The 16,423-nt window shown below is 42.9% G+C and overlaps 1 protein-coding gene across 3 annotated transcripts in view; it reads right to left on the bottom strand.

Annotated features, from left to right (window-relative positions):
- Window positions 1-581: 581 nt before the first annotated feature.
- Window positions 582-16,423, bottom strand: part of DEAF1 (DEAF1 transcription factor) — a 360,680-nt gene continuing 344,838 nt past the window's right edge. For 2 of the 3 annotated variants that reach the window (XM_069223092.1, XM_069223091.1), the window contains 2 exons: window positions 15,643-15,732; window positions 582-1,192 (listed from right to left, as the gene is read on the bottom strand). In XM_069223092.1, the coding sequence (XP_069079193.1) occupies window positions 1,088-1,192; window positions 15,643-15,732 (195 nt within the window). In that variant the 3' untranslated portion in view covers window positions 582-1,087. The remainder of the gene's footprint in view (window positions 1,193-15,642; window positions 15,733-16,423) is intronic. The other variant, XR_011201388.1, reaches the window with a different exon arrangement.

Raw genomic sequence — 16,423 nt, forward strand, 5'->3', positions numbered from 1 at the left:
CACTGGGCAGGTGAACATAAGCGAGGAGGGAGTGAAGCAGGTAAGTTCAGCCAAGGATTTGGGATACGTCTGAGTAGGGAAAGGGAGTGGGAGGAACACAGCCAGACAACAAAGCCAAAGTGAAATTCAAAGCACAAGGTCAGCATAATGAGGAACAGGCATTGACAAAACCAAAATGTCTCTTAATCGAGAACTATTGTCTTTGTCAATGTCTTTTGGCCATGATGTGCAACAGCACAGCTGCTGTGTAGTATGGCTGAAAATTAGACAAAAAGCGATATGTCGCAGCGGGCACTGGCCGCATCATAGTACTTTTTTTGTGGTGGCAAGGATGGGGCAAGAAACACAACATGGAAGGGGTTGCGGCAAGCTGTAGGGCTTCAGGTTATGTCAGACGACATCAGACAGTGAAATCCTGTTTCCTGCCACTCCACGAAAGATCTCACAGCCAGTGGGCTACTAAAAGTACCCTGTGGTAAGGCGTCTTTTATCCACTTGGCATCGTACATTACTGTGTGATACATCTTTATATAAGTTAGAGGAAAGTAGAGAAACAATATTAAAGAAACAGGTACCTGGTGCATGAATACATGACAAAACTTTAATAAACAACTTCATACCAATGGTGTTCCTTGGGCAGGACCTAGATAATGAAGATTATTTAATACTTCCCCCTGCACCCTGCCCTTTAACCACCTCGCCTGGGCAGAACCTGAGAGAAGTCAGCTGAATCAATGGGGTGACGTAAAGCTTAAAAGTACAAACTGCATTAGAAATTAGGATATGGCAAGTAGTAATAGAAGGAAGGGAGGAGTAACAGAACACCCAAATTAAGATTGGGAATGGGGCAACAGTTTCCAGAAAGTTTTTTTTAGTCTCTGATTCTAAGATAAAACTGATGTGGGTCCAAAAGTCTTGCTTTGTCCGTTTTCTGCTATGAAAATGTATTTCCTTCAGCAGTTCAAGAGCAGTTAATCATGTAGGTTTGCCAATTGCTGATGCTTTCTCCACCTCCCATGTATTGTCAGGTTTTTTAATGTCCGCTCCTTTCTGAACTATATTGGGCGACTTAAAAAATCACAGTCTTTTAGACAACCACTTTCTCAATCTCATTATCCGTGACCTGTAATTCTTCTGCCTGCACGGTGACTGTTGTTGACTGTCCACAGATCTGCTGATGATCCTTCCAGTCCTACAGAAGGAAGACAAAGAGAAGCAGAGGAAAGTTAAAAGGAAAGTACAACCATGTAAAAAGTGTACCAAGGGCCCTATTTGCAAAGGTATATTTACACATGTAGATTTACTCATGAAAATTTACAACTACACCCAAGTGTACCTTTACTAATTTTTTTATTCACCATTTTGGCGTGTAAAATTACTTATGAGTGCAGACTTGCATGTCTCTGCCCCAAAAGTGGAGCCTCCTACACCAGGATTTACAAGCGTAAAGTTACTACCTGTAACTTTTCACGCATAAGCAAAGGTCTCCACCAATGGGGTAGAGATCCCCCTGTGGTAAAAGATAAAGAATAATAATGTTTATTCATAATTTAAAACATTTTGACTATACTTTAATGTAAAACAAAAATGTAAATTTAAGTAATATAATAATTATGAACTTTGTATTAAAAAATTAAAATGTTCCATCACATTAACTCATCAAATAAAATGTTTAACAATTAAATCAAATAAATTAATTTTAAATATTATTTGCAATCATTTTAAAACTTTCATCCTTGCTATCATTTTTATATTTATTTAGCAAATTGTATCAACTCCCATTTGTTTAAACATTTTTATATTAAAAAGGTAAGCATTTTAATTATTTGCTAAACAAAGAATAATATAATCTACTAAATAATCTTAAATTGAGTATAACTCTGGCCAAAGTACATGCACTACTGTGTGACTACCGTCTGGATGTAGTTACCTTGAAAGTGCAGGAATTGAATGGCAATGGCTTACTCTTTCGTGGATGGGTCTTTGTATTTACATTTCTCTCCCTACACCCCTCCTTATCCCGCCCTAAACCCCTCCTTACCCCCTCTGATTCCCATTCCACTTGGAAGTTAGTAGTCTCCAATTTCCAGCCACTCACCTAGGTTCCTCCCACGTTTACTACAAGAAAGTATACCTACTAGTGCCGAGACATTCACCCTTAGGTTTGTGAACGCCATTTTATCGTATGTCAGTAGCACTACTGTAGTACAATTTAATACACTACAAAGTGCAATTTGTGGCTATGCCCCAAAGAGTTCAGGTGAACCTTGCTGCCCTAGTTTAGACAGATATCATTCCTACCACCCTGCCTGGTAGATTTTTATAGCATCCCTTAACCGACAGCAAAATCAAATACTGTGATGTCCCAGGACATTTATTAAGCTTGTTGTTCCTCTTAAGACCAATCTGCCACTAAATGTCAATGTGTTGTTGGGACTTGAGTTTCCCTTTTTTTAAATCAAAAATTCCATATATCAGGCTTTATCATTACACTGAATGTAGTTCTGTTTACTACCTTCTGCGTTCTGCGACAGGCCTCCTTTCCATCACCATTATGAAAATTATCAAAGTTTCATTTGGAGCTCTAGAGAAGAAATCTCACCCACACTACAGCAGAGAAACCAACAGCAGCAGTATTTGGAGACAGAAATCAAAGACTGGTGGAAGGGGGGATTAAAAATAAATGTTGGCCTTGCAGGTACCATAAAAATCTGTCAACATGGCGGCAGTTTCAAAAGTAAATACTTATCGATTCATATAGTCACAGACAATAAACTTCAAAAAGCCTGGTCACTTCTCTGTAGTGTATATGGCATGTTCAGGTAAATACAAGAAATGTCGAATGTAGGGCGAGGCTATGATTATAAATCATTTCTGCCATGCCATGGCCAAATGTATGAGAAGCTGGTGACGTTTGGTTTGAGCTAGTGTTTAAAATATCTGCGCTTACATTGCTGATCACCTCTGATGCTTGTCTAGTAGCTAACTAAAATCAAGTGCAGGTCAGAGAAAAATGACGACTGAGACATTTCCTTGCACTTTCTGCTGCGCACCCACTACTCTGCACCAGTTTAAGAGTACTCAGTAGTCTAAGGGAAAAACGTTACTAAAAAGACAGTGCAACCACAGCTATCAACAGATGTAAATGAAGGATTCAAGGTGCTGCTTGGATTAACCTCCAAGTCCCTGATCAGCCTCACAGAAATGTATTTTCCCGGGATTTCATGTGACTGGATCGATTGACTTTCACAATGGGATTTGGCCGGTCTACTGTATGGGCAACAGAAGGCTTAGTGTCCAACTCTTATCTGGCTTATCTGTGCTGCGCCTGTAACTGTATTCATAAGTTTCTACTTAGAACTCGCTGTACAGAGCCACATGGACAGTCTTCTAACTTTTTTATATATGATGAAGTAGGTAGAATAAAGGGGGAAAAGCTTGCCTCCAAAATGATTCTAAAAATAGAATACGACGTATGTAGTCTGTAGACAAGTGGTTTCTGAATCTTTCTTGATAGGTGGATGCATCAGACAGTAGGTGCAAGGGGTGACCAAGCGTGAATCTTTGGACGGTTGCCTTGGCTTCTTCTGCTCATCACTGGATACGGACGTACCATCGTTGGTTCTGTTCCATCTCAGGTAGTACGTATTTGTTTTGCATATAGCTTCATTCATTAATGGGCTGTTTAGAAATATACATTACATTTTAGCCGGCTGCACTCTGTAGAACAGCATATAGTTCTTCTTAGTGAAAGCTGTGATTTCATTTTCTCTTCCTAGAACTCCTAGGTCTCATTTTGGACCATCATATGTTTAAAGATAGTAGGAGAAGCAAGATACAGTGAAGGTACCGATAGATTTGGGCCTTTCTTTACTTAAGCACCAGATACCTTGCATGCTTTGTGTCACATTGCAAGATCCAATAATAACAGCATGCTACACTCTTATTTTTTTTATTTTACTTCACACTGGTGCGGCCTATCAGGATTCTGTTCCTTTGCCATTTCTTTGGGGGGGGCTCACAGGTTCGGCATCTTCCTGTAGTCGGCACCTTTACCTTGTCCTGTGCACTGGCGGTTTTTGGGATACAGTCACTAAGTTTGAGGTTTTTAGCTTGTTTGGTTTAAGTAATATGTTGGTTTTACATGTAGACTTTGATGGCATTAGGATCCCCGTCTCTCTACTGAGTTGTAATCTCTTTTTCTATATTCGTGAGTGCCCTGAAGAAGGTGAGTGGCCTGGTGGCCACTGAAAAGCGCATCGGCATGGCATCGGTTCAGCAGCCCTCACAGAGATATTAGATAACTGCTGATGTAACCCCCATTAAAGATTGGAGTGTTATGTACCAAAAGTCATAGGATTCTAACTATTGGTTTATGAACAGATTTATGTATTAGGAAACAAACGAAAGTGTCAACCTATAAACAATGAGTATTGATCGCTATGGGTTTCTGCCCATATATGTATTGTATCAGCATGCTCCATTTAGATAGGTGTGATGTACGCTCAACAGAGGAGCTTGTATACGGCCCAATATGTAACATAACTGTGTCTTATACTATTTTGTGCTTGGTTTGTTTTGCATAGTATTTCACTTGTTCTTCTTAATTATCCTGCTTTGGTATTGTTGTGGGGGTATCTTTGTAACACTTTTATGGGATGATGAGTAAGTATGAATAGTAAGGATGTGGTAGATTGGTACTGGTTTTTATGTGTAAGGGAGGGGGTATTTTGGTCCTGATCTTTGGATGGTTATACCTAATCATTTTGAAAAATATAAAAGGTTCTATCTAACTAAAAGAATGGTATGAAGTATAAAAGATATGTACTGAAAACAAAAGTTTGATTTATATTTCTTTTCTGACTTTCGCCACTTGTCTACAGACTACATACGTCAGATTCTATTTTTATAACTATTTTGGAGGTGGCGGGTTTTTCCCTTTTTTCAGTTTTGTCCCTGTCCGACTCCAGTATTATTTCACTAGATGGAACCCTTATCGTATTTAATAGGTAGAATAAGGCCCTTGGTCACACTACCCCTTTTAGGCTACCTCAACGGCACCAAGTTCCCTAGAGAATCAGAAGAATTTTAGGATGGAACATTGTCTGATGATGTGGTTTATGTGCTAGAAATTGATGAGGGGTCCAAGGCTCTTCCTCGCCATGTGATATAATTCTTAATGAGTAGAGATGCCCACCTTCTCTCTGAGGGCGAGAGTGACTTCCTTCACTGCTATCTGGTAGGAGCAGAAGGCTTATCTCTGTTATCCCAATAAGACCCTACCCATGCATGCACATCTAGGATATCCGGTAGCCTGATGAAAACACCTGATCTAAGTTGTCACATGGACCACGTCGAAGGTGAACCTCCTCTGACATTGACTGCAGAGCTAGGTTAAGAGACTTCGCAGATCGAATTAATCAGTCTTCCCAGCCTTCTAAAGAAATCTATTCGACAGTGAATTCATTTTTAAAATCTGATGTTACAGGAGCAGGCTCTCCTCGTTCCCAAACATGATGTGAACAGATGGCCAACTACTTTTTGGGAAAGGTTAAAAATATATACGAGTCACTATCAGAGGCCTCTGACTCTTCCATCAATTCCACCGTGGGAGCTACTGTATGGATGTGTGGAGTGGTTCTTGCTACCTTTCCCCCACTATGTACTGATAATATTCTGTCAACTGCTAGGTCAGTAAAGTCTATCTCCCGGCAGGACCTAGCCCTCATAGAAATTCCGCTGAAAGGGGGAGATGCCGTTGTTTTAGCTTTAACAACTCTTTATAATCAGTCAATGGAACGTGGCCTTATTCCAGACGTCTGGAAACATGCTACTGTTCGTCCACTGCTGAAATCCTCTCTAGACACCAATCAGGCAGACAACTACAGACCTATTTTACTTCTCCTAGCGGTAAGCAAAATATTGGAAAAACTGATAAACAGGCATCTTACAACCTATCTGAAAACTAACAACTAGCTGCACCAGTCACAAACGGGGTTTTGTCCTGGTTGCAGTACGTAGACAGCCCTACTACTAGCTACTGAGGATCTCAAAGATATTAGACCAGGGAGGCTCGGCTGCACTTACCCTTCTAGATTTAAGTGCAGCTTTCGATATGGTTGCCCATCCCATTCTATGTAAGAGGCTGAAAGAAGTTGATATCACTGGCAAGGTACTTAATTGGTTGACCTCGTTTCTAGAGAACCGGAGTTTCCAGGTCAATAAAGGGCTTTTTGATCTGAGACACATCAGCTAAAATGTGGAGTGCTGAAGGGCTCCTCTCTGAGCCCCACACTTGTCAATGTGTATGTCCACCCATTAGCAGACATCCTCTGTGCCTTAGGTTTCACCATGGTGTTGTGTGCGGATGACACTCAGATATTGGTCTCTCTATCGCCTAAAATTGAATTAACATGAGGAAATCTTTCTATGTGTCTGGAACAGGTGTCCAGCTAGATGGCGGCCAGCTGCTTCATACTAAATGGGAGCAAGACTGAGGTCATGGTATTGGGAAACAATCCATCGCTATGGGACCAGCTTTTTTGTCCCCCACGCTCAGTGCCCTCTCCCAAAACCTGAAGTTAAAAGCCTACGCGTGGTCTTGGATAAAGATCTGTCCATGGGCTCTCAGCCTACGAAAGTGGCAGGGACATGCTTCAGCCTTTTAAGTGCCCTCAGAAAAATGCTTAAATGTCTTCCCATGGAAACCATATGGATAATTGCCCAAGGGCCCATTCTCTCATGCTTGGACTATGGCAATGCCCATTATATGGGAAGTCCTTCTTATGTTATAAAAAAGTTGCAAGTGATCGAGAATTCTGTGGACCAAGTATTGCTAGGTCTCCCCAAACTGCAGTCAGTGCGTCCTGCCCTTTCTAAACTTCATTGGTGCCAACAGCCAAAAGAATAATGTTGGAAGCTGGCTCTGTATATACTATATCAAAATGAGATATAGTGTGCACAGAGTCCAGGGGTTCCCCAGAAGCTTGACAGAGGCAAAAATAGATAATACTAATGCTCTATTTGTAGTAGTGTGGTCGAGCACTTAGGCCTATCAGAGGGTAGTGTGAAGCATTTGTTGTACACACACACAAGCAACAGAAGAAACACACACTCAATGACTTAACTCCAGACCAATAGGATTTTATATAGAAAAATATCATTTGTTAATTTAATTCTAGAACCACAGGATTCAGTTTGCAGGTAACTACATAAAATGAAATATACTTGGCATATATATATATAATCAGTTCCTGGGGGAAGAAAAGATTGTACAGTTTTACAGGTAAGTATTCAACTTACAGTTCCTATCTCCAGGTTTTAATTAGACCATCGTTGGGGGTTCTAGTTAACGCCAAACACCCACCACCAGCAACACGGGCCGGTCTAGTGCAGAGGTCGAAGAGGTAACAAAGTAACGTGGGCTCCTATATAGACAGGGGGTACTCGGAATCTGGTCAGCCAGCAGATAACTGCCTGCGACTCGGAGGGCAGCCCGGGGGGTTCAAAAGAGCACTGGAGGGGCCCCAAGTAGGCACCAAACACACACCCTCAGCGGCACTAGGGCGCAAATAGGGCATCGGGTCTTCAATGCAACTCTATGATGGGACCCCCCCTTCCCCCCGGGTCACTCTGAGGCTGCAGCCGAGGTCCAGGGGGGCTTCTCTGGCAAAATACTGGTTGGACAGGGAGGAGGGCCGCCTGCTGGGTCGATACTGCACCAGGGCTCAGGTTTTCCAAGGCTTGGGGGCTGCAGGTGCAGTGTGTCCTTAAAGCATCGAATATCTTCATCCAGAGCTCGTGGTCAGGGGGGTCCTCTGGATTCCTGCTGCAGGCGTCGTCGTGGAGGTTTGGAGGGGTCAACCCAGGATGGCTTCTTGCTCCCAATCGCCTGGGCACCCTTTCTTGCTGGGTGCTTGCTGGGTGGGTCACCTGGACACAGGCTGTGGGCGTTGGGTGCACAGGGGTCAGGACTCACGCATCTGGAGTGAGGTGGGAGTCCCTAGTTGTAGGTTTCTTTTGTACAGAGCTGCTGTCCTCTAGAGTTCTTGGTCCTTTTAGGTGCAGGGCAGTCCTCTGGAGTTGTTAGAGGTCGCTGGGCCTGCTGGACACGTCGCTGTTCTTTTTGCAGGTTCTTTGAAGCAGGAGACAGGCCGGTAGGGCTGGGGCCAAAGCAGTTGTCTACTTCCTTCTTCTCTGCTTGGGTTTCAGCTCAGCAGTCCTTGTTGGTCGCCAGGAATCTAGAGACCTGGGTTCAGGGAGGCCCTTAAATCCTAGATTTAGGGGCGTGTTAGGGGGTCAGATGGCAGTAGCAAATGGCTACTGTCCCTGAGGGTGGCTACTCCCTCTTTGTGCCCACTCCCTTTGGGGAGGGGGGCACATTCATATCACTATTGGTCATTGTCCTCCAAACCAAGATGGAGGATTCTGCAGGAAGGGGGTCAACTCAGCTCTGGACACCTTAGGGGTGGTCCTAGCTGGGGTGGTCACTCCTCCCTGTTTTCCCTAATTTTCCCACCAGACTTGCCGCCAAAAGTGGGGCTTTGTCCGGAGGGTGGGCATCTCCACTAGCTGGAGTGCCCTGGGGCACTGTAATCCGAGGTTTGAGCCTTTGAAGCTCACCACCAGGTGTTACAGTTCCTGCAGAGGGAGGTGTGAAGCACCTCCACCCAGGACAGGCTTTGTTTCTGACCACAGAGTGCACAAAGGCACTCACCCCATGTGGTCAGAAACTCGTCTGAAAGTGGCAGGGTGGCACAGACCGGTCAGTCCTACACTAGCAGTTGGGCTAAGATACAGGGGGCATCTCTAAGATGCCCTATGTGTGCATTTTTCAACAAATCCCACAATGGCATCAGTGTGGGTTTATTGTGCTGAGAAGTTTGATACCAAACCTCCCAGTATTCATTGAAGCCATTATGATGGTGTGGAGTTTGTAATGACAAACTCCCAGACCACATACTCACTATGGCGACACTGCACTTACAATGTCCAAGAACTGACTTAGACACTGTAGGGGCATATTGCTCATGCAGCCATGCCCTCACCTGTGGTATAGTGCACCCTGCCTTAGAGCCGTAATGCCTGCTAGAGGGGTAAATTACCTATGCCACAGGCAGTAGTTGGTGTGCATGGCACCCTGAGAGGGGTGTCATGTTGACTTTTCCCTTTTCTCCCCACCAGCACACATAAGCTGCAAGGCAGTGTGCATGGGCTGAGTGAGGGGTCTCCCAGGGTGGCATAATACAAGATACAGCTCTTCAGGACCTTCCCTGGCCACAGGGCCCTTGGTACTATGGGTACCTTTTACAAGGGACTTAACTGTGTGCCAGGGCTGTGCCAATTGTGGGAACAAAGGTACAGTTTTAGGGAAAGAACACTGGTGCTGGGGCCTGGTTAGCAGGGTCCCAGCACACTTACAATCAAAGTTGGCATCAACACAAGGCAAAAATTGTGGGGGGGTAACCATGTGAACAGTGGCACTTTCCTACAAATACAATTAAAAATTATGTGTATTCCTCACAAGCTACAATATACATTCAGCACCAATATCCTTTGATATCTCAACATTCCAGACAAAGCCACCAGAGAGCTGAGATCTAATGACCTCTCCCTGCTGACGATTCCTTGAATTAGGAGAGCAAGAGGTGGACGTTGTTCTTTTGCTAATCAGGTTGCAAGACTATGTAATTCCCTCCCCTTCGGTCTCAAGGCGAATGACAACTGGTTAGGTTTCAGGAATCAGCTGAAAACACATCTGTTCAATTAAAACAGATATTCTTCAAGGAGACTTACACTGGTTGCTCTGCCAAAGGATGAAAATGCCAGGAGATCCTGATTTTAGACATTATCAGCCTACATCACAGAGAGCTGCATCTTTCCATAAGAGGTTGTCTGCCCTCTCCACTGTTTGTGTTCTCAGAAAAAAAAAAATATATATATAAAAATAAATGATGAATTTGGGCATTTTTATCAAAAGGTACCGATTACAGCTGGCATTCTATGGCAGACCAACAGGCAAGTGCACTTTACAATTTCTTGCCTGACCTCTCCAAGGCCCTAGCTCTAATCGGATGGACATTGGACAAAGAAGCAGAAACAAATTTGGAAAGAGTGCAGACAAAAGTCATATAACGGGCAGTGAATTTGGATGCTATGTTCTTGCTTTTGAGCAGACCAGGATGAAATTAGTCAACGTGATTATTGCATGATCAAAGATTTGGGTCTTTAGACTAAAGACTAACTCAGGGATGTGGAATACCTATCGGGACATATTGCTTGGGGCTAAGGGCAAAAAGTTTTCATTTTTATTTTGTCCTCTCGACAAGTAGGCTCAAACCCCCTGCGCACAAACTATTTGGCTGCCAGTTTACAGAGAAGGGAACTGTCTGCAGTTGAGAAAATATGTGTCCATATGTTAATGCTGTTTGAACTTGTATTTATGGTTCATTAATTAAAAACCTTCATTATTAGGGTGAGCGTTGTAAATAAACGTTTTAAGGTCACACTGCACTACTGACAGTGGTTCCAGTAAAACAAAAACAAACAAAAAAAGTATATACATGTTTGAAAGGTTTAACAATATGAGGCTAAGTATAATGCTCCCGGAAAGCTCTCTGATTAGATGCAAATATTTGAAGAAACTTGTAAGCAATAGTGATGATTCTTAGCTTTCAAAATAAAATGTTCAGAAAAAAGGCGTTTCGGTACTATGACATTTTACGTGCTATTTCTTTGAAGGGTCATTTAGTAAAATGTGTTGATGCATGCTAGTATTCCCAAACAAAATTCCTAATGGAAAATCAGTGTAACCATTTTTAACAAGATTATCGGAACTGTGAAAATAAACAAGCACTGACAAAGCCAACCAATCCAACATTTTTTGTTAGTCTTTTGGATTCATCGATGCGTGTCTTGTTTTGATATGGCTTTTGTAGCACTTTATTGTTGTGGGAGCAGCCAGGCCCTCACCATTGTAACAAACACTGGCAAAAAGAAAAAAAAGTTTTTGGTCTCAAAAAGCACACACTGCCACCAGTGGCGTAACAAAGGCCACGCAGCCTCCCTCCGGGGGGCCTCCTCAGCACAGCAACTGCTCTGAGTGAGTCTGGAGGGGAGGCACTCCATGTTCTTTGCAGGGGGCCCCCCTCCAGTTTCGTTACGCCACTGATTGCCGCAGTGGTTCCTGGCACTGAGCAAAACTATTTTGTGTGCCAATATGCTCCTTGTGGAAGAGCAGAATGCGATCACTCAAAGTAAAGCCAGCCGATAGAGAAATAGAAGTTTAATAAAAACAAAATGTCTTTGTTAACACCAGACCTAATTAGGGACCCAATGCTTAAAGAAAGTCACAAAAGTGCACCTGTGGTATTTGTCTTTGAATTACTGTCTTTCATAAATTCACAAGAACTTAAAGAATTAGACCAGGAAATTGTACTCCTAGAAAATATTTGTGAACTGTATTTTAGTACGAGTAAATATGCATGTGCAGATTTACTCATGTGAAAATCTATTGTGCGTTTACAAGTTCACTTTCTCTCCAACCACTTTTTTACCAACCCTGGAAGAACTTCTACTTCTGCCCTTGTCAGGAATAATTTTCCCACTTTTGTCATTTTGGGAAAAGATTAGAGAAGAGTTGGTGAAAATCCTTAAAACATGCACATTAGTAGCTTTGTAGACTCAAAGGCACTTTAGCCATGGAACTATTACTTACTGCTTCCTCCAGCCCCATTATGTAGATCTGCGGAAAGATGGCAAAATAAGGAAATTGCTATAGTAGGGATTGAAATTGCAAGTATTCAAGCGCTACTATAGTAGTAGCCCTGGCATAATCAGAGAGGCTATTATCAGAGTTCTTACATAATTAGATTGCTTCCATAATGTGTTACCACATTACATGGCACCAAAGAGACAAGTAGATTTTTTCACCGGACAAGTAGATATTTTATTAAATTCCACACCTCACACTGCTTTAACGAACTAGGATAAGAAGATTTTTTTATGGCAAAGATGTTGCTAACGCACAGTCTGAACAGGATCTGGGAAAAAGGAGGAGAGTAAAGATCGGGCACAGTTAACTAAGAAAACCCCTTAGCTGTTAATAGTGATAAAGGTTGTAAAGCAAAGAAGATTGAAAGGCCAACACAGCTGTTGGGTAAAGTCTGTAGATTATCACACATTTCTTTATGGGTTGGTTGAACCGATCAAGAACATGCAGAGCCAAGCTGAGCAGTTCAAATGTTGAGTATGTCCAGTCCGTAGAGCTACAGGGAGAGATTAAAAATCTTGTAGATTTCCACTATCTTCCACCCCTACAAGTTCCCCATCTGGGAAGCTAACAGAAATTGGCACAGATGTCTGCATCACCTTTCTTCTGAGTGATTATTAGAGCAGATCACCACCTGGAGAGAATATGCACCAATGTCAAATATTTTGGGACACCTACGCCCAGTGAAACAATGTTCATGTCGGAAAACGACAAGCAAAAAAGGATTATGCTTCTCAGATCAAGGGTGTGGGACATGGCCTACAGGTAGTTAATGGGGTTGTATAGAACAGATTCCTACGTGCACCCTCAAAGATAGCTTAGTTCACTGAGAAAATATATCTTAATTAACAAAGTAGATCATTTTCTCAAAACAGTTGCAATCTTTCGGAGCCACACATAGCTGATTTAAGTGAGCAGTAGAGTTCAATGGCCTTCATTGTGGGAGAGAACATAGCCACACATTGGTCAGTTTAATGCAGCTTTTTGATATGTCACAGATTCAGACTAAATCTCATTTGTGTGTTGGATGCTGGTGAGAATATTCATAGCTGTTTTCCAATACTATAGTGAATCCTAGTTTGTTTTAATGGGATTACAAGAGTTAGCTTTGTCTTTGGCTTGCAGACTTGTGCCCCCGTCACCTAGTGACTTTTAACCTACTTAGCTTGCTACGTCTTAGCCTATTTAATTATTTAATTCATCTAAGATGGCTGCCTTGTTTATAGTTAGGCCACTTGTTATGCTTTGCATTATCAGTGCCACTGCGCTAAGGCGTCAAGATCAAGCAATAAAGACAAACAAACAGTAGGGGCCAGATGTAGGAAACACTTTGCGAGTCGCAAACGGCAAAATCAGCCGTTTGCGACTCGTAAATGCGTGTTTCCTACGCAGAAATGCATTTTGCGAGTCGTTACCGACTCGCAAAATGCATTTCCGAATCGCAAATAGGAAGGGGTGTTCCCTTCCTATTTGCGAGTCGCAGTGGTATGCAACTCCATTTGCGACCGCGTACGCGGTCGCAAATGGAGTCGCAGTTACCATCCACTTCAAGTGGATGGTAACCCACTCGCAAATTGGAAGGGGTCCCCAGGGGACCCCTTCCAGTTTGAGACTGGACCCCAAAACATTTTTTCAGGGCAGGGAGTGGTCCAAGGGACCACTCCCTGCCCTGAAAAAAACGAAACAAAAGGTTTCGGATTTATTTGAAATGCAGCTCGTTTTCCCTTAGGGAAAACGGGCTACATTTCAAAAAAAAAAAACTGCTTTATTTAAAAGCAGGTCGCTAACATGGAGGTCTGCTGACGTCAGCAGGCCTCCATGTTAGCGAGTGCCTATACTCGCAATGGGGCCGCAATTTGCGACCCACCTCATGAATATTCATGAGGTGGGTCATTGCGACCCCATTGCGAGTTGCAGTCGGTGTCTGAGACACCGTACTGCATAGCAATTTGCGACTTGCAAATTGCGAGTCGCAGGGACTCGCAATTTGCAAGTCGCAAATTGCTTTTTTGCTACATCTGGCCCTAGGTGTTCACACTTAGGGATTTTCCCTCTCTATACTTTCGAGGGATTGTTTATAATAATTGCCGTCCCAAGGATGTCTGTTATCTATTGTTTGGGAACACACCTACGTTAAGGGTCCTGGTAGATCTGTATTAATACATCGCACTTTAGACAGATAATCAGAGGGATTCCGACCAGAGGGTATCGCCACCATCGCTGATACCGATGCTGCACGTCGTCTTGACGCAGACCCAGTCTTCGTGTCCGTGCGGTGTCTGAGATAGAGACCTCATTCCAAGGTAACAAGGGTTGGGGGCTCCTCTCATGGACATGGCATTGGCAGATTATGTTTAACAAACCCAGCTCTCCTTTAGGTAGAAGTTTAGGACTATCACATTAGGGTATTAGGGCGTGTTACATCTCAAATGTCTTTCACATGCATTGCAAGATGGTGGGGGTCTTTGTAATAATGACTCTCGTCTTCACAATTCTCTTTCTTGCGTTATTCATTATCCTAATCATTGCAGCCCATGCAACATATCGCAAATTGCAGTTGTGTTAAATAAAAACTATTAAAACTTTACTGCATCTTTGTCATTGCCTGTGTTTGTATGAGACATGATATATCTGTGAGAAAGGGGTAATCTCAGTTTAACCATGACACTCCCTGAGATGTCTTGTTCTCGAGTCCATGCGTAAAGGTTGCCACAAATCACCTTTTCCTATTGTGTTTCTGGTGAGGTGCTGCTAGTGAGCCGGTAAGGTTGGGACAACAGTTGCGACTTGTTGTAGGACAGGCATAGTCGCCTACAAACAAAAGTATTGTCATCCTTGAACCAGCAGTCTTGCCTAGAGCAAGAGTCCAAACGACGACAATACCATTTAATAGAATGTATAAAAGCAAACAATCAACTAAAGCACAGTTCACTGACTGTCCAGATGGATAGCAATGAAAAAACAGCAGGTCAGAATGGACCTCTGCAGAGCTTTAAGTGGGTTCGGTCCTTTCAGTTCTAAAAACAGGTGCTGGGACAGGTCCCTATCCGGCTCTTCATTTTTGCCCTCACCCTGAGCCTGAAAAAAATCTTCACTCAGGAGCTCTACCAGCATCACCAGCCTTTGATGTAACCCGGGAGAGACTCTTTTGTTTTGCATGCTGGCAGGAAGGAGCTAATAAGAAATGAGAAGATAGGCTCACCTGCTAGTGATCTGAAAGTGCACCCCCTTGAGATCTGTAGCAGGGCAAAGGTTAAAGGGCGCAGCATAGACCAGGCTCTAACTTTAACAGGTTAGTAGTGATAAAGCTGCTGCATGGGCAGCTGCTGCTCCCACGTATCAACAGCTTCTAGAATAATTTTCAAGCCCACAATAAATACAAATATTTTACTAAGAGTTGTATTTAACGTTTCTAAGGGAGTAGCATAGTTTTTTTTTACAGTATCATATTTACAAAATTGAAGCTTCGTCACTTTTATTTGCCACGAAGTCATTGCTGTTACTCGTTCATCTTCTGCAACTAGGAACTACTGATAAAGCCAGTAGTCTGCACGTGTTTTAAATACATGCCAGATGTTCTATTATATATCTGGATGCAATTACAGAAAGAGGCAGTAAAATACCGGACAGACAGCAGAGACTTATTTTACATGTTTAAGCCACACCCTTTATTACATAGGTTACGCCCCTTGAAAGAGCACCAACCCCACAGGTTTTTTCAACCCGCTTAAGGTCCTGGGCATCTGACTGCATAAACATGTAAGATTGGCAATCAAATAAACTGAAGAGTGAACAGTGAAGCTCAAGGCACACTGTTCGTGAGCTAAAACAGACATCACTGTACATTTTTTTATAAAGAGCCCATTTTTTACCTTCCGCTGGCAGAACGTGGAGCAGTAGTTGACTTTGTGGCATCCTGTACACTCGTTCATTGCTTCTCGACCACAATTTACACAGGACTGCTGCAGAAATGTAAAAAAAAGATGAAGGTATCATAGGAAGAATGCCTTTTCTATGGGCAAATTCATGGTAGAAAAATACAAACCTGAAAGCGCTATACAGATACAATACTGAAACCACAAAATATAACTGAAACAACAAAAGAGAATGTGTGTTACTAAAAATAAAAAAAAATAAAAACAATTCAGTCAGCTGTATCACTCTAATGCAGTGGTTCTCAACCTTTTGACTTCTGTCGACTCCCACTTTATCATTACCGGAACCTGGGAACCCCCAATGAATCATTATTGGAATCCGGGAACCCCCCTACTAAGTCACTACTGAAAGCTGGGGACCTAATCTGTTAATATTATTTTTCTAAGCAGTCACGGACCCCCAGCGGTCCCTGGACCACAGGTTGGGAACCTCTACTCTAATACACATGCCACTAGTGGGCCTGGCCAGCGAAGTTTATTCCGCACTCATATAGTTGGCAAACTTTGTCCATTTCAGTAAATTGCAGTTTAAACCCCCAACAACCTCCGATGATGATTTCATGACTCAAGATGCACAAGAAGTGGGCCATGCTGAGTCAGGAAGTCATGGCTACAGGCAACTATGCCCACTATCACCAGGAAAGGGGGTCGAGGGAGGGTAGCAGGTACAGGTGTAGAGAGCAGGGGAGGGTTAAGGGATGGCGCTGTTGAGAGGTGT

The sequence above is a fragment of the Pleurodeles waltl genome, chromosome 3_1 (genome assembly GCF_031143425.1).
Source record: "Pleurodeles waltl isolate 20211129_DDA chromosome 3_1, aPleWal1.hap1.20221129, whole genome shotgun sequence".
In the NCBI taxonomy this organism is placed as follows: Eukaryota; Metazoa; Chordata; class Amphibia; order Caudata; family Salamandridae; genus Pleurodeles; species Pleurodeles waltl.